The sequence below is a fragment of the Alosa pseudoharengus genome, unplaced genomic scaffold, assembly GCF_046254945.1.
Source record: "Alosa pseudoharengus isolate Yale_2024_CS ecotype anadromous, Long Island Sound unplaced genomic scaffold, YU_APseudo_1.1 YU_APseudo_1.1_scf_16, whole genome shotgun sequence".
Taxonomy (NCBI): domain Eukaryota; kingdom Metazoa; phylum Chordata; class Actinopteri; order Clupeiformes; family Clupeidae; genus Alosa; species Alosa pseudoharengus.
The window spans coordinates 9,046,787-9,071,920 of NW_027468630.1; the positions used below are offsets into that span (position 1 = coordinate 9,046,787).

Genomic DNA, 25,134 nt, shown 5'->3' on the forward strand with positions numbered 1-25,134 from the left:
AAAAAGGTAGCGTTGAAAGGGTTTTCCAGAAACACAGAAAAGAACCACGGATAAGCCAAATCCTCAATGGATACAAAAGCATGTCTGCAGGAGAAAAGCTGATTTGGCCATTTGCACAACACAGGCAAGGAAAGAAATGGCAGTCAATTTTAAGGGGCAGCCAGGCAAACCTTCGATTCTTATCTCAGCCTCTCTCTCAGACTGCCGGGGGATCGGGAACTGTTTGAGTGGAGATCTTCTCGACAACAGCCAACATTTTTACAGAGGGAGCTATGAGAGCCATCTGGCTCAGCCTCTCACAGGGGACATAACATTTAGGCCATAATTGCTTTTGGTCAAAACAAAAAGTGTTAAAAGCAAGTGCCTGATTAGCTGCACATTAGCCTATTAAAAAGCTTTTATAACCCTCAATAGAATTTAAAGTGCATCACCGACCTACTCTTAATTGCACACTACTACAGGCCTTACAGTATGTACTACATGAAACCAGGTGAATGCTTTAATGCTGAAAAAAAATGAATTCTGAAGGACTAATCTGTTTAAATTTTTTCCGAACTGAAATAAGCATCAAATTAATGAACCATGATTCATGTAATGGATGTTTGTAATGTCATCATGAGAAAAATAACTTACAGGGTTGGTGAAACAGAGCAAGACACTGCACGGTTGTGAATGAAACGGTAAGCACGGTTGTTAATGAAATTAACAGAACCCATCTGAAAAATCGTTAAATGGATTACCAGAGTATTTACTGGCAAAAGTAAATGAGAAATAAAGTATGAGGCACATTTACCTATAGTTAGTAATTTATCACTAGCTTTACTAGCAAAGCTGTAGGAAAAAGGTAAACTCATGTAATCAATGTCAAAAGTAGCTAAGAAAGACTAGGTCACATACCAATTAATTAGGATCCAATAATTTTACTATGACAATGGCTATAATACTGATATATGTAAGCTAAATGTTTTCTTTAGTTATGAGATCAATTTAATTAAATGCAACATAATGCAAATAGATTAGCCACTTACACAATAAATTAACCTTAATGTTTTAATGATCTTAATGTATTAATGCCAAAACATTTCCCTGGGTTATCATAAATATTACAGTAAATATAAAATATTTCTAGTGCCATAATATGGTCCTCATTTCAAATTCACATTTGCAGTGCAGGTGTCTCTCAAGGATACCTGTTGCTGACAGCTGAGCGTGTTTTGTTTTATTACTACTCCAGTGGTGCCATCAATAACAGTAGGTCAGCTTAATTCGTGGTCATCTACACAGGATTTCTTTCCATGGCTAAAGCAAACAAGCCATAAATAACAGAGATTAGAGTTTGACAGGGAAAGAGATGACTCAATAATTAGGGCAAACTCTCTGGGCTGCCAGTAACAGTCATAATGGGAATTTATGTCTGACACAAAATACTCATTTGTCATGTTCCCCTTGAGATTACTTTAAAAAAAAAAACTCAAAAGAAGGACAATATGTGCACAGCTGAGCCCACATAACATGGATCCCTCACAGGATCAAAAGAGTATATATACTTATACTTAGTACTTGCATGCATTCACAAATACATACATTAATACAGGACATATGCACATAAATAGGCTACGTAAACATTCTATAGCCTGTGTGAAACTGTTAAAGTCCTGTGCTATTTCCCCATGTTACATTAATGATATCCACCATCAATGTAGTTGTCATCATGAAATAGCAGTTGCCCTAAGAGTCATTCAAATTACGTGTTTTTACGGTCAATATTATGTTATACCATATAGGACTATGATTGCAATTTACACTGGTCAGCAAATGGAATAATTCAACACATACATTAACTGCACTGTCTATCTCATAGTATTAATGCATGTCATGGTTATAATGTATATTTCAATATTAATACATGTTATGCTCATGCCTTTCACTTTAAATTTCAACTTTATTCTGTAGTGACTTGCAAATGCATATAATATGCATTTTACACAGAACTTGTTGAAAGCTACGTTCACCTTGCAAGTCTTAATGCTCAATTCGGATTTGTTGCTCAGATCCCATTTTTTGTTTGGCTGTTCACATTACCTTTTAAAATGTGGCCTATATCAGATTCCAGTGTGAACTGTGTGCGGTTCCAAACTGACCCGCATGCGCAAAAGAACAATAACAATGACATCAGCTAACTCCCGCCGGCACATAATTGTGACAAATGTCGATGTAGATTGACATAAAAGTCGAATCAAATCCGCCTTGGTTGTTCACACTGCAGGCGCATTGAAAAAAAATCAGACCTGGGTCCACAGACCTTCGGGACCACATATGGAAGTGGTCTAAATCTGAAAAAAGCAGATCTGGTCAAGATTTGAGTGTTCATGCTACTTCTGAAGAAGTCTGACCTGGTCACTTGACCCCCCAAAAATTAGATTTGGACCACTTTTGCCTGCAGTCTAAATGTAGCCTGATAACCTGGGTTCACACACACACACACACACACACACACAGATTTAGTGTGATAGTGCCCAAAGTAAAACTCATCCTTAGTTAGCTGCGTGGTTGCCAAACCACCATGGTATGACGCAAGTTCACTTTGGTGATTGTTCTGTAGTTCAAACACTGCAGTTAATGACGTCAGGCTACTGTATAAGATGATTAGTCCTGCACATATACTACAGCATTGACAGAGCTACATTATACATAGAAATGCAAGAGAATGCACAACCAATTAATAATCAATGGAAGAAAATGTTACTGTCATGTCCCAGTATTTCTTAATGTCAGCCTCTGCTCACACGCAGGTGTGAATGAGTGGATGTTGTGGACCCAGCTATGTCTGAACACCATACCTCCATCGTTTCACCCCTGCACTCAAGATGAATGAATGTTAATTTAGTCAAATGAATGGTTAATTTAGTCAAACTAGTGCAATTGGTTCACAACCACAAAATATGCATGAACGATGCAACAACTACTTCTCTCAACCTGTAGTTCCGACGACCAAACTTTCCGCCCATATTTGCGATCAAGCTGTCAAACTGCTTAATGGTCTTTTGGGCCCCAATCGTCGACTTCAAGGCACTTAGCCCTAACCTTAACTCAAACCCTAACCCTAACTCTTGACTAACTGCCTTCCAGGCAGCACTGCCTTGAAGTCGGCGGTGGGGGCCCAAAAGACCATAGATTATTCAAACTACCAGTAAGGGCTCTATTTTAACAGTCTAAGCACAGTCTGAAGCGTGATGTACATGATCATGGAAAGCATGTCTGAATATAAAAATGCTATCTTGACGAAGGTGAAAATTGTCTCTGTGCCAGGCATATAGTTCAAAAGGGTTGTTCTTATGTTTCTTAATTAGTCATGGGTGTGTTTTAGGCCTTTGAGAGTGACATCTGCCATTCCCTGTAAGAGTAAGGAGCGCAAAATCAAGCACTGTGTTGGTATTTTGACGACGAGTGAGCGCATTTCTGATACCATGCGAGACAAGTGTATGCACCAGAAGGATTACACTAAAGCTTGCTTTGATAAAACATATGTGTGTGTGTGTGACAAGCAGAGTATAGCCTACATGCATCCACACTCGCCTAGTTGAACTAGGCAATAACAAAACAAAGTCTTCCACTTAGTTATTTACTTTCACTATTGACTGACAAGGGGTTACAATCGAAAACATAGCCTAAAAAAAGCAACACTTACTGTATATTAATATTCGAATGACTGAATAAAAATCTTAAGCACATTCATTAAAGCAGACCAGTCGTGTTGCCTGAGACTCGTTGCTGTCTCACCAATTGTTACATTTCGTGACAGTGCACCTTTCACTTTATACCAGGTTTTTCTTGGTCAGTGGTGTTATCACTTTTAGTGATGTTAAAATAGCGATTTTTGATTATGCGCCTGCCACACCTATTTTTTTTCAGTGACACACCCGTGGGTGCGCAATGTTCATTTGAAAACTTGTGAACTCGAGTGCTTGGTGAAAATATCATCACTGCGTTGGGTGTAAGATGGAAACAAAACTTGGTGCTTGGCTCCACAATGTGCTGGGAGTAAGATTGTAGGATTAAAGGTAAAGGTCACATGAGGTGTGTTACGACCCCTTGTGCCCCCTTCAGGTCCTGGCCTGTCAGTGCACGGGCAGGGCTGGGCCTGGTTAGGCTAATTGCATTATTAGGTGCACCTGTATTTGGAGGTGGGGCTACAAAAGGGTTTCTCTCTCTCTCTCTGTAGGCACTCTTTGGCTCTTTTCTTGATTTCCTTTCGACACAGGCACATTGCTTCATTTCTCCCTTTTCTCTCCCCCTTATCTCACTAACTCTCTTTCTCTCTTGTTCTCTCAATTTTTTAACATACTGACGCATTCATTGCATCCACGCAGGCACAGCATTACATACCACATTTTATTCCCCTAGACATTCGTTGCTTATAATTTTGTTATATTTTCAATAAATTATCTTTTTGATTAAACATTTGTCGTCATCTCCCTTTATGTTCCGGTCTGTGAACGAGCTGGCCGTAACAGGTCACATGACATATTTCTCAAACACATCCTGCCATCCTGCATATATCTCCTACATATATTCATGGTTTCTCAATGACAATCTTACATTGACTTTTTTACTCATCATAAGCGTTACATAACATGATTGGTACTCAAAGACATGGGGTTGAAGGTCAAGGATGAATTCTGACATTTTACATTGTGAAGGGTCCACATACATGTCAGTCAGAATATATCCTTGAAAATATACCCCCTGTGCAATGAGTTGTTTTGTTTTGTCAAATATTTGTGCTACAGTACTTGCTGTTGAGTGTTTTTTTTCCCCTTTTGTTCTTTTTTTATTATTAGTTTCCTCTCATCTTTATATGGTCATGTGTATGCTTGTATATTTCATAGCTGTCTTGCCCCCTACAGCCCCCCACCCCCTGTTTATGAAAATCAATACAAAGTTGAAGATATCACTGAAAATTACCAAAACATCAACATTATGCAAGCACTGCAGAATCATTGAAAATGCCAAAGAACCAGTCCCTTGCAACTGTCAGCTATTTTCTTTCCATATCAAAACATAGTTCTCCAGAAAATTGTATCCAAAATTGCTTTGTGCCAAGAACAAAGCACAACAGGCACTTAATAATTAATGCTAATGAATAGTTCCAGGGGCTCTCAGAACACCCCAGAGATGTAGCACATTCTTCTCACAATGAATTGCTCTGGAGAATAATATTATATGTTCTGTCACACAAAATCCTATTCGAACAACTTAAATGGAAACTTTGAATGAAAATGGAGTATCAGCATCTTTGCATTTTGCCAAATGTGATTCTTCTCAACAGGGACTTCATGGGAAAATATTTATTTATGGCAACATCCAGCATGAGCTTGTGTTGTTGGAAATTGAATTTTTTTCAATTTTTTAGGCCTATCACACAGTGGTGAAAGGGGTAGAGGAGGCTTAACAACACAACATAATTTTGAAAAGAGATTGCTCTGCAGTACTAAATCTAAAGAAACACACTGTCCTTGTGCACCTATTAATCAAAATGCAGATGTATTACTTTATGCCTTCATGTTTTACTTTACTTTTTATGTTTTACTTAAAATATTGGCAGTTCAGTTTTGGGTAGGCCTAGTGTATACTCACTCACTAGCATGTTAAGTTGTTACAGACGCAGAGGAACGTGCTGTTCTTGTTTTTCAGGAGCAAACCTATCAGAGACAGAGCTCTCTGAGAGAGAATTCACCCACAGGCTATGACCACTGCTAAGGACCAAGAAAAGCGAATAGCGCTGAACACATTTAAGTATTTTGCTAATGGTGTTCCCCAGCATGACAGCTATAGTACAGTCATCTTCAAATAGTGTCTGAGTGGGAGTTTGCACTGCACATAACTCATATCTCACATACCCACTGTTTTCAGTGACACTCATCCCCGCACAACTTGGTTCACGGCACCAGGGTAAACTGTTTTATACCCATCATCACTGTTGGCTCTTTGGCCCTATTACACTGAAAACCTCTAGTTTCTGCTAAGTAAACACTCCCCTTATTTCCTGATCGTTGCACAGCCACAGTTAGGCTACATGGATATGTATAACTAACATGATATTGCATGCACTCTTGATCCTGTTGCTATGGCATGCAAACACCCCATCTGATCTAACTAAGACACCTCAGTGCAGACAACATAACCCATATTTAATTAACTGAGACTTGAGGACTGTTCTCCACTGATATTATAACTATTATAATATCAGTGGAGAACAGTCCTCAAGTCTCAGTTAATTAAATATAGGTTATGTTGTACTTAAGGACTGATGTTGAGATTAAATGCATTAAGACAGACTCGGGTTGAATGTCAGAAACTGTTCAACACTATTAAGTATGCGGTTCCTTTAAGAAGACCCTCGTAATTTCTCATGCGACAGCATTCTATTACGTCATTATTATGAGACGTTCACGATAACAAGCCGAAACGTGACTACCTAAACATGACAGTTTAATCATTTCGTTCATATTCACTTTTCTGTTCCAGAAAAAAACGTGTATGGACAGGTTGGACGTATGTGACTCTATCCATCGTGGTGGGTGATAGTTTTTATATAAATATATATTTATTTGACCAATACAAAAGCCGAAAATGCTGGCCGCTGTCAGGGTCGGACGAACTGTTTTCTATACATGCAAACGACTTTCGGAAACCAAGCATTCCGCGTTGCCTATGTACATCAGTGACTGTACGCTTGTGACATCTTCAGGCAGTGGATCTATGTCCACGACGTCTACGGAACCAGTGGTCATTCGTATCCCCAAACCTACGCTGGATCGTATTGAAAAAACGAGACAGATCAAACGGAGAACGGAGAAGGTTCCTCTCATCAAACCTGGCAGACTGTTAATTAAAAGCAAGAATCCACAACTAAACCAGTCAGCAGGATATACATTCGGTAAATTCGAGGAGACACGCTTATGCTCCAAAGGGTGGAAACATCATAAATCATGTGGTGACTATTTTACCATAAACAGCATCCAGACTGTGCCACCATTTATCACTGAATGTGAACAGAGCGACTTGGACCCAGACAAGTCTACTACGTTTAATACATTTCATATTCGTCAGGAATTGGTGGAGATTTTGCGTCGCCAGAATATAATCCATCCCACATCAGTGCAGAGGAAGGTAATTCCGAAGCTGCTGCGTGGTCATAACGTCCTGTGCGCAGCTGAGACCGGTAGCGGCAAAACGCTTACTTACTTGCTGCCAATTATTCATGACCTGCTGGAGAAAAAAGAAAGAAATACTGACACAAATACTCATGCTGTTGTTCTGGTGCCTTCGCGAGAGCTGGCCGAGCAAGTAGCGGTTGTGACGCGAATGCTTAGCCAGGAGTTGAACTTGAAGGTAAAGGTGCTTGGAGGCGGCAGGGGTATTGGCAACATCAAAGCAGCCTTCACCCATGGTCAATCAGATGTTTTAGTGACCACTCCTGGTGCTCTTCTTAAAGCCACGTGGAGGAATTATGTGGACTTGAACCAACTTAGATTTATTGTCGTGGATGAGGCTGACACCATGTTTGATCCCAGCTTCTCAGACATGCTCGAGAAAATCTTGCTAAACACGAATGTGGCCTCCACAGTGTCTGAGACCCGCGGCCTGCAACCAAAAGCTCAATTGGTTTTAGTGGGGGCCACGTTTCCGGAGGGTGTGGGAGAGGTGGTCAGCAAGGTGACAGACCTTGGGAGCATCTTGACCATCAAAAGCCAAAGGCTCCACCACCTAATGCCTCATGTAAAGCAGACTTTTGTGAAAATGATAGGTGCTGACAAACTGCTGGAGCTGAATCACGCACTGAAGAAGGTGGAGCAGGATGGGGCTGGTGTACTGGTCTTCTGTAACTCTGCATCCACTGTGAATTGGCTGGGATTTGCCTTGGATGACTTGGGTGTCCGACACGTGCGTCTACAAGGTGCAATGCCAGCCGCCATGAGGGAGGGAATTTTCCGGAACTTCCAGAAAGGCCTGGTTGACGTGCTGGTTTGCACAGACATTGCTTCCCGAGGCCTTGACACGCAGAGGGTGAAACTGATCGTGAACTACGACTTCCCTGTGAGCCACACAGACTACATTCACCGGGCAGGGCGGGTGGGCCGAGCGGGTGGCCAGGCTGAAGGAGAGGTGCTGAGCTTCGTCACCCATAAGTGGGATGTGGAGCTGGTGCAGAAGATTGAGACAGCTGCCCGGAGAAGAACCTGTCTGCCTGGGATGGAATCTGAAATACACCAGCCTAGCCCCAAAGAAGATCAAAACTTGTGACCTTCATGTGATGTCATCCATTTCATTGCATCTCCAGTGTATATGTTGTCTTAACACATGACATGATATTGTAAACTGAATTATTGATAAATAATCATATAAAAACAAGTATAAATGCTTTGTTGTATGTCATATGATTCACCTTGGCACAAATCTGAGTGAAGCTGAAACAGTTACTGAACATTATGCACAATATGCTGAACCAGCTCTAATAAGTTATATGTAAATCTAGCACCTGTGCATTGCGTTTTAAGGAAATTAATGGTGGGAAACACTGAACTAGCCAGGGGGTTATAATGATTGGAGGAGTTACTTCGTACAATTTTTTTTTTGTGACAGTATTTTTTTTTATGACAGTCATATTTCCTGAGAGATTTTTCTCAAGGTATGTTCTTACAGGAGTTTTGGCAGCTCTAAAAATACTTCACAGTGTTCTGCATGGTTCTTTTGTACAATTATAATATATATTTTACTGATCGGATTAATACTGAAACCTCTTTTCTTATTTGAACACTTCCTCTGCTGTAATGTTTATGATTGACAGAAGGCACCACAAAACTAGTGTAACAATCAAAGTATCCTAATCTGCACACAGCCTACAGTACAGCATGCCTACTCATAGAAAACATAATAAACAATACACAAGCTTTCATTTTACATTTACAAAACATTACAGACTGCAAGCACAGTAGTAACTATTTCAAACACATCACAATGTAATGAACAGAGTTTTTACATCATAGGCATTTCTAATGTATAGTTAAACAATTTCAGCAGTAAACTCTTAAAACCTCACATTACACTTTAATTCAAAACTTCCAAAATAATTTCAGTAGGTTTTTCGCCTGTTTTGGTGGTGTAGTAGGCCTAATTGTGTTTATGTACAGTACATTTTGTGGGGCAGCTGTGGCCTACTGTGGTTAGCGCTTTGGACTTGTAACCGGAGGGTTGCCGGTTCGAACCCCGACCAGTAGGCACGGCTGAAGTGACCTTAAGCAAGGCACCTAACCCCTCACTGCTCCCCAAGCGCCGCTGTTGTTGCAGGCAGCTCACTGCGCCGGGATTAGTGTGTGCTTCACCTCACTGTGTGCTGAGTGTGTTTCAATAATTCACGGATTGGGATAAATGCAGAGACCAAATTTCCCTCACGGGATCAAAAGAGTATATATACTTATACTTATACATGTCAAGAAAAAACCTCGGGTCAGAATCAATTCTGTGTCGTTACTTAGTCAGGATGCTGCACATGCAGCTTAGCTTCCCTGTGGCCTGCACATGTTTTTACAGAATTGAGTAATTATGTCTTCTGATCATAATGAACAACCTTTAAATTGTCCAGACATACAGACTATACATTCACAGATGCATCCATTTAGACTTACAGAACGACTGTTCTCATGGTTTGAATTCAATATAAACACATGTTAGTAAAGATAATGGAAAACCATGGCATCTATATCAATTGTTTGTGTCTTACAAGACAGCATCTACTTTTTATTTCTCGTTGTCATACTCCTTTCTATGTGTTTTCCAAGAGAGCTCCTTCCAAAATCCAGACTTCGCCATAATGAATAAATGAATTATTTAAACAATGAATACTTTAAGCTTCTGAAAACATTAGCGGCTCAATCTGCACTCTGCTCCAAGTTAAATTGATTTCAATAATCAAATGAACTGCACCAGGAAAATCAGCACTGAAATGCCACTTCCTCCATCTAATTATGGCCCTTTCCACTTAGAGAAAGTTGAACGTCTTGGAGTACCATTTCTCTGCCTCAGCTTCATAACAGATGGTATACAGCTGGATTTAACACAGAAGGCTCTGTGACTTTTTCACACACAGTACATATCGGTCTTGCCACCTCATATGTTGGTTGTGGAGTGCGTGTTGGAGAAGGTGTCCATCCGGATGCGTACCACCTTCTCCACCGGTGGCGGCGGGTAGAATAAGTAACAGGTGAAGACCTGTTGGCAGGCCTTGCGGAAGTTCTCTGAGAGGAACGCGTAGAGGATGGGGTTTACGCAGGAGTTGCCATAAGCCAGGCAGTGGGAGATGATGCGGAAGGCGAAGGATGCGTCGTTCAGAGGGAAGCTGCCAAACTCCACCCACATGGCAATGATGTGGTGAGGCATCCAGCAGATGAGGAAGGCGGCCACCACCAAAAGTACCGTTTGGGCTGTCTAGAGGAGAGACAGGAACACACCACAACAGTGTTATTGATGCACCATACCAAGTGTAGTTTACATCTCAGGTACTGATCTCCATTTAATTACCAACTCAGGTCATTGTTGTAGGACTGGAGCACACCACAACAGCATTATTCTTGTACCATGTATGTGTTTTGCATGTACAAACGTAAATACTTTTATATTAAAAATGCACTCCCATCATTGAGTAGCAGGTAGAGCTGGATCTCCATTTCGTAACCAACTCAGTTCGGTGTTCCAAGAACAATGCATTTCTTTCATCTTAGTTTCTCAAATGTTGTGAATGAACTCTCAACCGAAAGGGTGACTAAGCACATAGATAGATAGATAGATACTTTATTGATCCCCAGGGGAAATTCAAGGTCTCAGTAGAATACAGACATCACACACACATTCACTAACAGCAGAAAAAGTAATTAAAAGTATTTAATATAAAAAACACAACTAAGCAATACTAAAATACACATTATACTAACTAACACTTAAAGGTGCCATGTGTAAGAATTGAGGTAAAAATATCCAAAAAATGAGCTACACGCATCAAAAGAATGAGAAGAAATAAGGGCGATGATGTCATAAAAAAAATGACAAGGTATAGTTTTGCAGAGATATCAACCTGAATTAGCATGCTAAGTTACTAGCCACAGCCCGACAGGTGTCATAATACCAGTTTCGGCCATGGTTAGCGGTATGCGGGCAACATAACCGCCAGCCAAACTGCAATACACGTTTCTCGGTTGTTACTCTAGGGAAGACCAACTCACTTTCTGGAGGTATACTGCCCCCATCTTTTATGGAATGTGGAGTATGAGTTGATTTTTTGGCGGACATTACACATGGCACCTTTAATCTAAATCAATTCTAAAAACAGTATCCACATAGTGGGTGATTAATCAATCAAGAGGCGCTTGCAATGACTGAGGCAGGGACTGAGCCTGTGATTTTCTGTGCATAGTAAGGTAAGGTAAGGTGCTCTGTGTGAGTGAGTGTCGTGGTGATAGTGCAAATGAGTAAGTCCAACAGTGCAACAGTGCAAGAATAAAGTCTATATATCTATATATATATATATATATAACTATATTAAGAAAGGGTATAAGTGTGGCTACAGTTCGGCTGTGGCATGGAGGGAGGGGTTATGCATATGTGCTAATATAGCACGCAAACAGTGAGGCAGAAAGACAGTGGTAAAAAGTGGCTAGTGGACAGGCAGTATCCAAACATGGAGGGGGTGAAGAGGCAGACAGACTATGCAGAGAAGTCTATCTCTCCTCTTCCCTTAAGTGAAGCATTGAACAGTTCAATGGCCCTGAGGACAAATGACTTCCTCAGTCTGTCTGTTGTCCAAGGCAGTAAGCGAAGTCTCCAGCTGATCAGGCTCTTCTGCTTAACAATAGTGCTGCTGAGTGGGGGACCCTCATTGTCCAAGATGTTGATCAGTTTGTTCAGGGTTCTTTTGTCAGATATTGAAGTGATGCACTCCAGTTCAGCTCCCACTACAGAGCCAGCTTTCCTTACCAGCCTGTCAATTCGCCCCGCATCCTTCTTCTTTGTGCTTCCTCCCCAGCATATCACTGCATAGAAGAGGACGCTGGCAACAACAGACTGGTAGAACATCCTGAGGAGCTTGCTGCACACATTGAAGGACCGCAGCCTCCTCAGGAAGTACAGCCTGCTCTGCCCTTTCTTGTAGAGTGCGTCAGTATTGGCTGACCAGTCCAGTTTATTGTCCAGGTGGAGACCCAGATACTTGTAGGTGCTTACCACCTCCACATTGACCCCATCAATGGGGACTGGTAGCAGAGTGGGCTTAGACCTGCGGAAATCCACCACCATCTCCTTGGTCTTTGAAGTGTTGAGTTAAAGATGATTGAGTTTGCACCATTGCACAAAGTCCTCCACCAGGCTCCTGTACTCCTCCTCCTGCCCGTTCCTGATACACCCCACAATTGCAGTATCGTCAGAAAACTTTTGCATGTGGCATGACTCGGTGTTGTAGCAGAAGTCAGATGTGTACAGGGTGAACAGGACTGGAGAGAGCACAGTTCCCTGTGGCGCTCCGGTGCTGCTGATCACAGTGTCAGAGAGACAGTTCTTCAGTCTGACGAACTGTGGTCGCTCGGTCAGGTAATCTGTAATCCAGGTTACCAGGTGAGCGTCCACACCCATCTGCAAGAGCTTGTCTCCCAGTCTGAGGGGTTGGATGGTGTTAAAAGCACTTGAGAAATCAAAGAACATGATTCTCACAGCACTTTTTCCCTTGTCTAGGTGAGAATGTGTCCTGTGTAGAAGATAAGTGATGGCATCGTCCACGCCCACTTTCTCCTGGTATGCAAACTGTAACGGATCTAGTGCATGGCGTACCTGGGGTCTGAGCATACCTAAGACCAGTCGCTTCATTGTCTTCATCACATGTGATGTTAGAGCGACAGGTCTGTAGTCATTAAGCTCACTAGGGTGTAACTTCTCAGGGACAGGGGTGAGACATGATGTCTACACCAGTGTTGGAACTTGTCCAAGGCGTAGACTCAAATTGAAGATGTGCTTCAGTGGCTCCCCCAGTTCATGTAATTAGCATGTGATGTAATTTAAGATGTTGATACCCAAATAGCAATTGTATGATACAGTCTCGCCATAGTCCCTATGATATTACAAATCAGCCAGAGCTGAGTGATGTATCTGTGAGAAAAATGCTGATGAGAGTGATGAATCACATTCATTCAGATGAAAGACAGTATATGGTACATAACACATGAGTCCCATGTAAGAAGAAAAAAAAGTGTGTTATATTAACAATCATCACAGAATTTACTGTGGATTTGTTTTAGAGTATTGCTTAATGTATTGTTAATATTCCTGAATTTATCCAGTTGTCCCTTTTGTAAAAATGTGTGCAGAATACTGAGTCAAGTAGATCGAACATACTCTAGTTACAAATCATCTTATACATTTATTGCATAGCAATTTTTTTTCTGCCTCTCTAGACACATTATAATGAATGTGCAATATTTTAGTCAATCTATTTTGCATGATGGATATTTAAGTATGCTTTCAAAAAATGAATTTGTCCAAATCCCGAGTCGCTAAATTGAAGCAAACCTGGAAGGGGGCCCTCAATGTTAGGCAATTACTGAGCAAGAAAATGCTGCCCTGCCGACGTAGCTCTCAGACTGTTTCAACCATAATTGAAACAGACAAAAAAAAACCCTCCTGTGCAGCACTGCAACTCCATTCTGCCCCACTCAGACCAGAACAAAGGGAAACACTGACTCTGTCCCACAATTTCATTATGAATATGATGTCTTTGTATGGCTGGTGAAATGACTTGGCTCTTGGTCTTTTATTCCTGACCCCCATGGCTCACCCTTCCATTTCCATCAATGGTGATGAGGGCAGCAAGCAGGCCCTGATGTGACGCCTTTTTTTTCTTTAAGCTTTTAGCTTGATAGGCTGCAGCTAATGAAAAATGACATGATTATTAAGGTCACTGAGCCCTAACATCTCTGTGACGGATAAAAAGCACATGCATTGTTCTGCTCAGGTCACGTGACTGATAGATTTGGAATGTGTCACTCATACCAGACAGATTTATCTTTTTTCCCTGCTGTTGACACTGGCCACATATTACATTGATCACAATTGGTCAACATAACTAAACAAACTATAACCTATGCCTGTAGCCTTCCTACTGATTTTAGTTCAGTTGTTACAATGATTGTTTGCACATATTTCTTGGGCTTGAATGCAAATTAGCTTTGCTCGTGACGTCAAAATCTCTGGAGAGCTAATATTAACAGGAGCTTCCCAAGTTATGAATGTTATTATTATCTCCTCGGATAACACAAAAGCTGAATATTCCTGCCAAATGTCATGTCATTTAAGCATGCAGATGACATGGCATCTCTTGGGCCCTTACACAGTGATGGCTGTGTAGGTCGATATTTTGATTAGGTTTCCTACCTGATTTCCAGGAAGGGGAGACGCACACTGTGCTCACAGTGTTAACACGATTAATTATAAGTGCATTTTAAATCAACATTGTTTGAATGTTCATATAGACTCAATGTTGAATGACTCTAAAGCTAAAAGACAAAAATGGCTAAATAAAAGATTGCTCAGTGATAAGTGTTGTGGTGTGTGATAAGTGTTTCTTGAAGAACAAATCGAACAAATGAAACAGATTTGTCTGGGCTTACGTCCTGCATCAGTTGACAGAGAAAACAGCTCTTTGTGCTTCCCAGAATGCACTAAATGTTAACTGGACGACAGCAGTCTATTATCATACTGTTATCCCTTACTGGAAAACATTTGTTCATCACACATCAGTAACAACCTCTCTATGACTACTGAGCTTTTACACATATTTCCAAACCAATTATCTAGAAATGATCAGGAAACAGTTTGAACACATCTGCTCAAAGATGTGTTCAAACTGTTTCCTGATCATTTTCTAGACAATTGAGCAGATGGTCCAGGGAGGCATTATGTCTTAAGTCTGAGGAGTAATAAGGAGAAATGAATAGTTCTGTGTCACCTTAGATGTCACCGGAATGAAGCAGACCAAAGAAGTGTCTGACCTAGAAGCCTCCGCCATTTATTTCAAAATCTGAAATCAAAACTTCCATTGGCATAAAAAAATTACATAAGAGGCCTAGAACAGGTACTGGACCTCAAACCAAGACAAGATGAGCGCACTTGCAAAGTGGCTAAAATCCCATGCGTGGTATCTGTCACCACTAGCATGTCTCTTAAAGGACTATGTGTAGGATTAAGGTTATCTTGAAAGAATCACTGTACACAACACCACTCTTCGAATGCCTTTTAATAGAGTGCCTCTTGAGGTACAGTACGAGGTGCTACAAGATAGTTAGCAGTTAACATTACCTGCTAACTTTAGTGGAAATCTGGACAACACAGAGGCCTTTTTGACATTACGTCAAAATGGTTATTTCTTCACACACTGTTGCTTTTTCTAGCTATTTTTGACATTTAAAAGTATAAATCCCACACATGACACCTTTAAGGTGTTAGAGTGTTTAGATTTTCTCACTACACTGCACAGCAGTACCCTCTGGCTACTGTTACATAGCCATATTATAATTTCCCTGCAAAAACTGTGGTGACCTGATCCATCGTTACCAGATGTGAGATGTTTAAAATATGAAAATGTGCGGCCTCTGGACTTCATCACCTCTCCCTTAGCCTCTGCAGGAGTTCGGCACTATTGATTAAACAGTGACTGTTCCTTCAACAAAGGAAGTACGTGAGGAGCACAGGGTGATATTTCAAGGGGCCATAGACACAGGCAATAGAAAACCAGCAGACACTAATAAACAGAGGTCTCAAAGCCTTTAGAAAGCACTATGTTGCCTCCCAAAAAATCAGTTGGGTTGTATTGCAGCTCTCTGAAGTTATGACCTTCCCTGGTCTCTAAATAGATATTAGCACCGAGGGGGCCGTATACTTGTCAGATACAGCACTTGTTTACACTAGGAATCTCTCATATGTATCTGGTGAGGGGCCCACAGCCTGTTCCTGTGCTTTACAGCTGTTCCTTTTCAGCATCTCAGCCAACTTGTGTTCTGCCTGTCAAGGCAGGCAGCATGGGCACTGTCAAAATACCATGGCACCAGCCATTTCTGGGCATCAGATGGTGAGAGGCTGGGATGGTAGTAAAAATACAGGGCCAGCTTGTGTCGCAATCTGTTTTCATTATATAGATGTTGTTTGAGCAGATGCATTTCAGGCTTTCTGCACTGTCCTGTCCATAATGAGGCACATAGCGACTGATACTTTCAATCGATTTAACAAGGTTGCACAGAAGACTTTTACTTTACTTAGATTCTTTACTGGTGTTAAATATGTCCTTTGGAGGAGAATCAGTAAAGGGCAAAAACTAAGACCCAAACTAGATCACTCAACCCCCACACCCAGGTCATACCCAGGCCAGATCAATTAAATTAAGTGATGGCTGGATAGCTTATCCATCTGGCAACAATTTGATTACTACAGTAATGTTTTTTTTTGCCCTCCTTGATCAACATAATTTCTACTTGCAGACAGCTATTTACAGAGCTCCAAATGCTTTATGGGTCTTCAGACCAAGAGTTTGAGATCAAGACTCTGTTCAGGCTCTGGGCTCTGTACAGTGCCGGGAGACAATAAAAATATCAAATACAATTGAATTCAGTTAAATGATAGACTACTGCTACTCCTTGATATTATACCGTGCATGGACACGGACATGTTGGTTGCCATAAATGTACAAGCACATCTGGCTATCTCTCTTTCTCCCTGTAATTGGCACCAATATAATGCTGAGAAACTCTGTGTCTGTGCTCACCATCTCAGCCTTGCATGGCAATATAATGTACTTACCTAATTAAGGCTATGACCATGCTATCATAGTTTACATTGTAGCTTGCCTCTTTGCAGCCCCAACTTAGAGCCAGGAATCACACTGAACATTTCCTGGGGATGAAGAGGAATGCTTCCACTGAATGTTATTTATAGCCCACACAATCTAAATATTTACCTGAAAGAGATCATCCCAGCTACCACTCACAAGGACATGTTGCCATATGACTGTTTTTTTCTTCTGCTAAAAAAATGCTGATAAGTGAAAGCTAAACAAAAAATGGTTAACCTGGGTATAGGCCCAACTCAAGGGTTAAACACACTGTACACATGTGTGTCTGTACTGTTACACAGGACAGATCCAACTACATACAATAGAATAATTCAATTAAGGAGGACTCTTTTGCAAGCAGCGTGTAAAATTTTGTGTAATTTGAAGAAATAGCAAATAACTGAAGTGCCTATAGATCTGAGCAGATAGACACAACTCATGCATACTGGCACTGTTGTTTATTTAAAAAGCTGTTCTATTTCACTTTGAAAGCCCCACTATTGAGCACAATGCATCCTTAATTAATAAGACACTTTCATAAACTCTTATCGCTTAATGACAGCCACTTCTATTAATCATCTCTTACCAATTTCCATACTAATTCATTGTTGTCTATTCCAAGTTGAGAGTTATTGCACCAGTGAAAAAAACCCTTTGAAATACAAAATTACAAAATGGTTTATTTGGAGTAGTTTTTTCTGTGGCATCTACAGAAAGTGTACCATTAGCTCAAGATCAAAAGGCACACCACTCTTTTCCTCTCATTCCTCACATGTCCTGACCTAAAATAATTACTGGCCATTGCAAATTGATGTAATGCACAGTTTCTCACATTGAACACACGTCTACTTCATAGCTTAATGTCAAGAATACATTTTGAGCATTCATTCTACTCTTAATGTGGATCAGTTTAGGTCTACATTTAACAACATTTAGGTCTTAGTCATTGTCTTGACTGAGTATAACGTGTTATACATAGACACGCTATTTCTGCTATCTTTGCAGTTTGTTACTGATATCCTGTAAATCATCATTGTGGTAAGTCTCTAACATTGGCTGGTTAACTGTTTTTCAAAACAGCTGATCAGCACCTCAAGAAAAACAACAACTGGTGTGTGACTTTTATGCACAGAATTGTTGCAAACTGAATACTGTAAGATCATTGAAGCTATATATTCCTAAAACACATAAATTATTTTCATTTCTGATTTCATAATGCACTTCCAGGCACTGTATGAAAAAAACTGTCCCATTCTTATTGCAATAACAGAAAAATATAGCAAAGGCCTACCAAGGTCTGCATCTGCTTTTGTGACCTCAATCTTGTTTACCTATTGGCCTGTACAACAACATTTTACTAAACAAACTGACATGTAATTTAGGCCTGTTGATCCAGTGTTTCCCATACATTGACTTATTTGTGGCGGCCCACCACAATATCAACATTGACCACCACAAAATGATTTTCTAGGTTGTACTACATTGTGCTTAAATCTGGTTAGCATCATAACCACACTGCGCTAATTTGTTAAAAACTGTTGCATTCAAGTTAATTCTGCAAAACTACCACCACAAATAGAATTTATGTCTGTGGGAAACACTGTGATCTTTGATCTATGCCAGGGGTATCAAACATAAGGCCCGGGGGCCAGATCAGGCCCGCCAGCAGGTTTCATACGGCCCCCAAGAAGTTTTGGGTGGGAAGGGAAAATTAGAAAGAAAAGATATTCACATCCACAATTTGTAATAAGCAATTTCTGTGATAAATTGATTAAACCTAGCACTACAAATCATCCTCAGGAAGCAAGAGGCCAAAAAACTGACATGGAAATTGGGTGTTTCAAGAGAGAAAGAGCAGGATATGACGAGTAAATGATTTGTACTTGTTTGCTTGATACCAATGCAGAGAAATGAAAATGACCACGACAATGACGGCCCCCGTGAGGTCTCATTCCAACAAATTCGGCCCACTGCCTGTATGAGTTTGACACCTCTGATCTATGTGAATACCAGAAAATGCAAAACAGAAAACAATATTATGATGTAACATCTTTACACCCATTTATGGTGGTGGGCTGGCTGTATTTTTTGTATAGGTCTTGCTTTTATATGCTGAGAGGCACCAACCCAACCAGGGACAGTTATTTGTTGCTATAGATACCAGCGTCAGTGTTATCATTATGCTCTAAAAGCATCCTCTCTCAGGCACATTAGAAGCCAATTTTGCCTCATCATAATAATTACTTTCTCTTCCAAGTTATTTGCACATAGTACCTTTCCCACTGATTAGAAACGCTGCATCTGTCTTGTCGTGTTTGTGGCACGTCCTGAGACAGGACACTGTCATGCTTATTTTTTCCATTGTTCACTCATTTTGACATTGAAAGCACAAGTTCACATAGGCTACTGTTTTCTTATAGTGACATTGTAATTTACTTTGTGTCAATTTGTTTTCCAATATCAGGATTTATGATATATAGCATAGCCTATAACTGGCACTGCTCCTGAATAAGAAGTCGAGTATCTTACCTTTCTCTTTGAACGCTCAGATTTCTTGGTCATGTTCTTCATCTTTTTGTGTAAATGATACAGGACCTACAACAGAGTGACTAAAGTTCATAATTCAAAAGAAAACAAAACAATGTAGCCTACATATGACTAAAACGCCTGCAATAAATAGGGGCAACAGGTGAAGCAGCTTGCTTGGCACTCTGAAAAGGTAGGTTATCTGTAGATGCCTTTATGATAGAGGAAAGCCCAATCTTTCCGCTCGAACAAAGTTTATTATGATGTGCAATAAAACAAACGCCTTACTGCTCTGTTATAAGACATTTCACTGCACAAGGAGCATACAGCAATATCATGCGTTTATCACGCCGTGTTTTTTCGATAAGATGATAAATGTGTGCCACCACAATAATTGGTTCAATGTAGGCTATAGTAACCATGATAAGTTATTTCAGTCCAAACATAGGCTATCTGAAAAATCCTTTAACCAAAGAATTCTTTCAACTTCCTCTGATAACACTTCAATAGATCGTGTTACTTTGCACGCAAGCACAATTGCAGCACGCCAGCCCCTATGATTTGTTCTAAAGGTCACCGACTGTAAAAAAATAAATAAAAAGGGGGGGGGAAAGTAGACCGTAGACCGGAATTATATCTTTCCTGACGCCCGTTTCATGTATTCTATTAATTCTTAAGGCAAGTGTTACACGTGTAATCATTTAGCTTTTTGTGTAGGCTATTAGGTCTTACCTTGGTATAACAACACGTGATCAAACACAGTGGTAACAGATATCCAATTACTAAAATAGTCACTTTGTAGGTCTGTTTGGCCACAATTTCGGTCCATATTTCCCAACAAAACGAACTGTTGGGAGCCTCAGGATGGCCGGTAAGTATCTGATGTTGAGCAACTGGTATGGCAAAGATGAAAGAAAGCAACCAAATGACACAGACTCCAACGAGGGCATTCTTTCTATTGCGAATGCATGGTGATTTCTTCGAGTGGACAACAGCAATGTATCTGTCAATGGACATAGCCACCAGAGTGAAAATGCTCACAAGCATGCTCACCGTCACGAAATAGTGAACACATTTACACAAGAAAGCCCCGAAGATCCACTCAGGCAGGCTGTATATTGTTGCTTGAAATGGGACACAAATTAATAAAAAAGTCAAATCAGCTATGCTGAGATTTAGGATAAAAATGTTCGTGGTACTTCGAGAACGCCTGGACTTGACTCTTCCAATGACTATAATCACTAATGTGTTGCCAAAAATGCCTAAGAGGAATATACATCCAAATATGACAGGCACAATTACCACTTCAGGGCCGAATGAGTCACCTGTCGTTCGGTTGTCCGGTTCTTCCCATGTCCAAATTGTCTCATTTGAAGGTGACATTTTTCCAGCTCTATTAATCAACTCAAAGTTCCCATCGAACACCAAGAAAATAGATCCAACTTTTCTGTCTTCAGAATGGGTTCAGTCGCCCATTTTATTGTTGGACGTTTTATAATTCATATGGAGTCATTTCGAATGTCTTCCCAGAATACAGACGTTTTCTGCTACTGTCTGCCTTTGCAAGCATAAGAAAAGTCTGCGCTGACAACGCGCTGACCATACCGCTTCTGTCAAGCACTGTAAAGTCTACCAACCTAGCTCGTGCGTCGCCTGTGAACTGAGCGGTATCAGACCGTCTCTTATCAGTAGGCTATTGAATAGTATATGGCTTACAGGGACAGGAGCAAGGAAGAAAACTCACTTGAAATATCGGAATCGGTGTTACGTCTGTTTCACAGATGTAGCCTATATGTTGTTACTTCAGTGTAGCAAGACCTAAACGTGTCCGTCCAACGAATGAAATGTTCTTCAATTAGCATATAATTGCAGCATTTAACTCACTGTAACACTAACCACATCACTTAGACTAATTTTGTATTAAAAAAATATAAAAAAAGCCTAAAAAATATAATTTAATATGCTATATAATTATCTATTTAGAAGATAGCCTAATGGGGCCTCCAGCGATATTCCTAAGGCTACCCTGATATGGCGCGTTTCGGTTAAGATAATTTGCAAAAAGCAGCCTATTGGAAATAGCCTTAAAGAATTCGAACAAGACAGGGCAGGCATAGATGGGACTAGTACCCTCTAGTGGGCAGGTGTTGGATTGCACATTAAGGATCTCCAGTAGTTTACATAGACTAGGCTACAGTATAGGCTATCTACCCTTACCCCCAGTGGAGGGTAGTAATCGGGTCTGTGTGCAGGGATGGATTACTGCACGGGCCTACCGGGCCCAGGCCCAGGGGCCCAAGGGGTCAGGGGGCCCTGAAGCCCAAGCCTTTGCATGAATCATTGCCTCAATATCAACAAATCAGGATGTAGGCTATAAATCTGATTGAATTTAGTATTGCCCATCCCCAAAATGCACCAGAATACAGGAAATCACATCAAACAAATAAAAAAATTCTGGGGGAGGACCCCCAAACCCCTCCTCCCACATATATGACAATTAGTGGATGAATACATCTGGGCCCAGGGGCCCGAAAGTTCATAATCAGCCCATGTCTGTGTGTCTGTCTATCTCTTTCGGTGTTAAAAGTGCGGTCCGATGTACTTCAGTTTTTCATACAAGTTATGTATCACCCTCGTTGCTGATCAAATAATTATATGTATGAGGGTTTGCACTGACCTGTCTGCTCTTGTTAATAGCCTGATAAATAAGTGATGCTCATGCATTATTTGTGCAATACATTTGATACTGTGACTGAATTTGTGTAAAAAAAATGCAAACCTTTATGGCACCTCCTTGATTATATCAAAATTGTTTAATATAATTACTTTGATTGGACTAGACACTCAAAACTGAGATTGGAAGCAAGACATAGGCCTATTCACTATTCACTACCCAAAACACACAGCTGAAAATCAGATTAGCTGCAGAAACCACCATAGGCTAAAAGGCTAAAAAGATGGTTACAGGAGTGAAAAATATCTTGCATTCGACATGATTTCTCAGGGGATTATAGGTAAACAGACAGCAGTATATATCCATGGCAACCAAGGACTGAAGATTGCTTGTTTATTGTAGCCTACTGCTCTTGTATTGAATAGGCCTACATGAGCATTTTATTTTCTTAATCTGATATTTATCTGAGGTTCAAGTTAAACCAGGCACATTGAACCCTGTGGGTGTTGCCTATATCAAAAGAGACCGGTGTTTATGGTTTTAAAGCTTATTTAACTAATGGCTGTGGGTCTGAATGTTCTGGTCTGTGCTCAAGGTCAAGTTGAACTGAGTTCTGGAAGGCCGTGCGTAATGATTACCGCCATGTCATCCTCCAACACAAGAATGTATTCGTCTTAGATTCAGGGTCCTTACATCAGTCTAGTGAGGCTTGCATATGTCAAAAGAAGCAGTACAGTTTCAACATGAAGGCCTATCTTTAGTAACAGTTTACAAATGTGTGCTGTGCTCATAGGAAGTGAAAAGTCACTTCAGTAAAATCCTGGTGATATATATTCACAATGATGTGCTCATAGGAAAATTAAAGTTTCAGTAAAATCCTGTTGATTGAAATCTGTTATCTGGCAAAAGCAATCATGTCAGGTATTGCTAAAAGTTGAATTAGTTCAGAGCTGCCCGTTTGAACATGTAGTAAGATATTGACAAACCATAAAACATAATCTAAATTCCTGTCCTTTCTCAATGCAACAACCTCACTGCTCAAATTCCCAAGGATGTTCAGGGTTGCATAGGCTTTCTGACTCAGCCAGGCTCTTAATCTTATGAGCAGTACTGTGTCCATCGGGCATGCTCGCTATTGATGTTCTACAATTGTGTCTGATAAAAAAATAGCCTGTTTTTGTTCTCACTGACATGAAGAGCTTTAGGTTTCTAAGCCATGCCTGCAAATTATGCAGCTTTTGGGGACTCCTAATGCTCAGAGGATCATTACTGATTGAAAGAAAAAACAAAAATATTCTCCACACTCCTGACTAGGTTACTCTGGTGCATTTTCTCTTCTAAGCCAGGATGTTAAAAAGCTGAGGATTGCCTGATGCCTGTTCAATGTAATGGTTTAGTTTGGCTATTCAATTTGACAGATCATCTTCCGTTCAGATCATCTTAATTTGAGTAGAGCATCTTCTCATTTCACAATCTGATTCATACTGGCCTGGGCTCACCCTGCATAGACACTTGAGAGTGAAGTCCCTCCTCACCCATAATAAAGGCAATTAGTGATGCTGTAGAGAGGAGAGAACAGTAGGAAGGAGAGAGAGTTGATGAGTGTTGAAAATTTCAACACTACTTTGGTTGTGCTCAGTCAAGAGAACAAAGAATCCAAATCCCAAGCTGTGTTTGAAATTTGAAGATGTGAGACAAAGCATAAAGAATTTGAGGGGTGATACGCCTACACAAAACTTCTAAGTAGATACCCGTATATCACAGTACTTGTGGTGTGGACTTTTGGATCATAAATACATGTATGTGGATCATAAATAGGACACCTCGTCAGAGCTTTTAGCATGAAAGCTCTAAAGCATGCTATAACTAATGTAATTTAGTGCTGCTGTGCAAATACATGTCCGGAAAAAAAACCACACACATTGACCGCAGGGAACATGACAGATGAGGGGGTGGACAATAAATCAGGTCTGATGGAAAAAGGAGGTTTCTTCATTTGATATCGTCTTGGGACTCCAACAAGTTTCTCAGACGTGGGCGAGGGAAACATCTGCTGATTGTAAGATCAGAAATATCCTAAAGTGAATATCTCCTGAGGCATGAAAATGACTTCAATTTTATTATAACCTGATTATAATTATAGATATCACTGCCACACTGACAGCTCATTATGTTTGGATATGCATTTAGTTCATTTTTCTTAGAGGTAGTGTGTTTACTGGGTGTTTTTGCTGTGAACGGCACATTAACAGATCTCTTCACACGGGCACAGTGGCACACTGGCACAGGGTGTTTGTAAAGAGGGCAGGGGTGACCGTCTGCACAGCTTATTACCATATAAGTTCTGTTATCTCCACTAGGACGGCAGTGAACCTTTCTGCCTCCAGTGATCTGATGTTTCCTTCAAACATAATCAAGGCTGGCTGCTTAATTTAGCACACAAGAAGGTAAGTATTAAATATGTCATATTCTCAAGTGGTGGGTCATGTGTGATCAGCTGCTTAGTTGCTGATATTCAAATCTGCACATCTGCAGAGGAGTGGTTTGAATAGATGTTTTATTCGCTGAGGGAAATGGTAGTGCTTGAATGATGGAACAAACCTATACAGTTTAATCTTCATGCAAAGCAATTCAGTTACATAAGCTACCATTTAAATGTCAATGTAAATAGTTCCAGAATATGAAAGTTCCTTTTAGACCAAGGAAAAAAAATACTTAGAAATGAAGACAGCATGAAAGCACTTGATAGCTTTGAATTTCATATGTTTACCCAATGTCACAGCTAATGTCCTAGTATGTCTAATTCACCACGACATCAGTTCAGGAAGCCCTTGCCCACGAAGACCTCACTGAGAGCACCCAGTGAGGTGATATTAAAGGATCGTCTCTTCGGCGAGCGACTGCTGCTTGTGTCCTCACGGGTCTGCATAATCCCCTTGTGTCCCACTGTGTGTAAATGAGATTGATGTGCTTCAGAGATGTGATGAGTGATGTTCCCCCCTCACAAGCTTTG

The 25,134-nt window shown here is 40.6% G+C and overlaps 2 protein-coding genes across 2 annotated transcripts; one reads left to right on the top strand and one right to left on the bottom strand.

The window, feature by feature from the left end:
* Positions 1-6,455: 6,455 nt before the first annotated feature.
* On the top strand, positions 6,456-8,424 carry ddx28 (DEAD (Asp-Glu-Ala-Asp) box polypeptide 28). Its single transcript, XM_076288066.1, has one exon. It carries the CDS (start codon positions 6,634-6,636, stop codon positions 8,305-8,307), a length of 1,674 nt encoding a protein of 557 aa, XP_076144181.1. The 5' UTR covers positions 6,456-6,633; the 3' UTR covers positions 8,308-8,424.
* A 1,746-nt stretch (positions 8,425-10,170) lies between these two features.
* On the bottom strand, positions 10,171-20,830 carry galr1b (galanin receptor 1b). Its single transcript, XM_076288067.1, has 3 exons — positions 20,180-20,830; positions 19,451-19,516; positions 10,171-10,488 (listed from the first exon to the last, which is right to left on the bottom strand). The coding sequence occupies exons 1-3, from the start codon at positions 20,828-20,830 to the stop codon at positions 10,171-10,173; spliced, it is 1,035 nt and encodes a 344-aa protein (XP_076144182.1).
* Between the last annotated feature and the right edge of the window lie 4,304 nt (positions 20,831-25,134).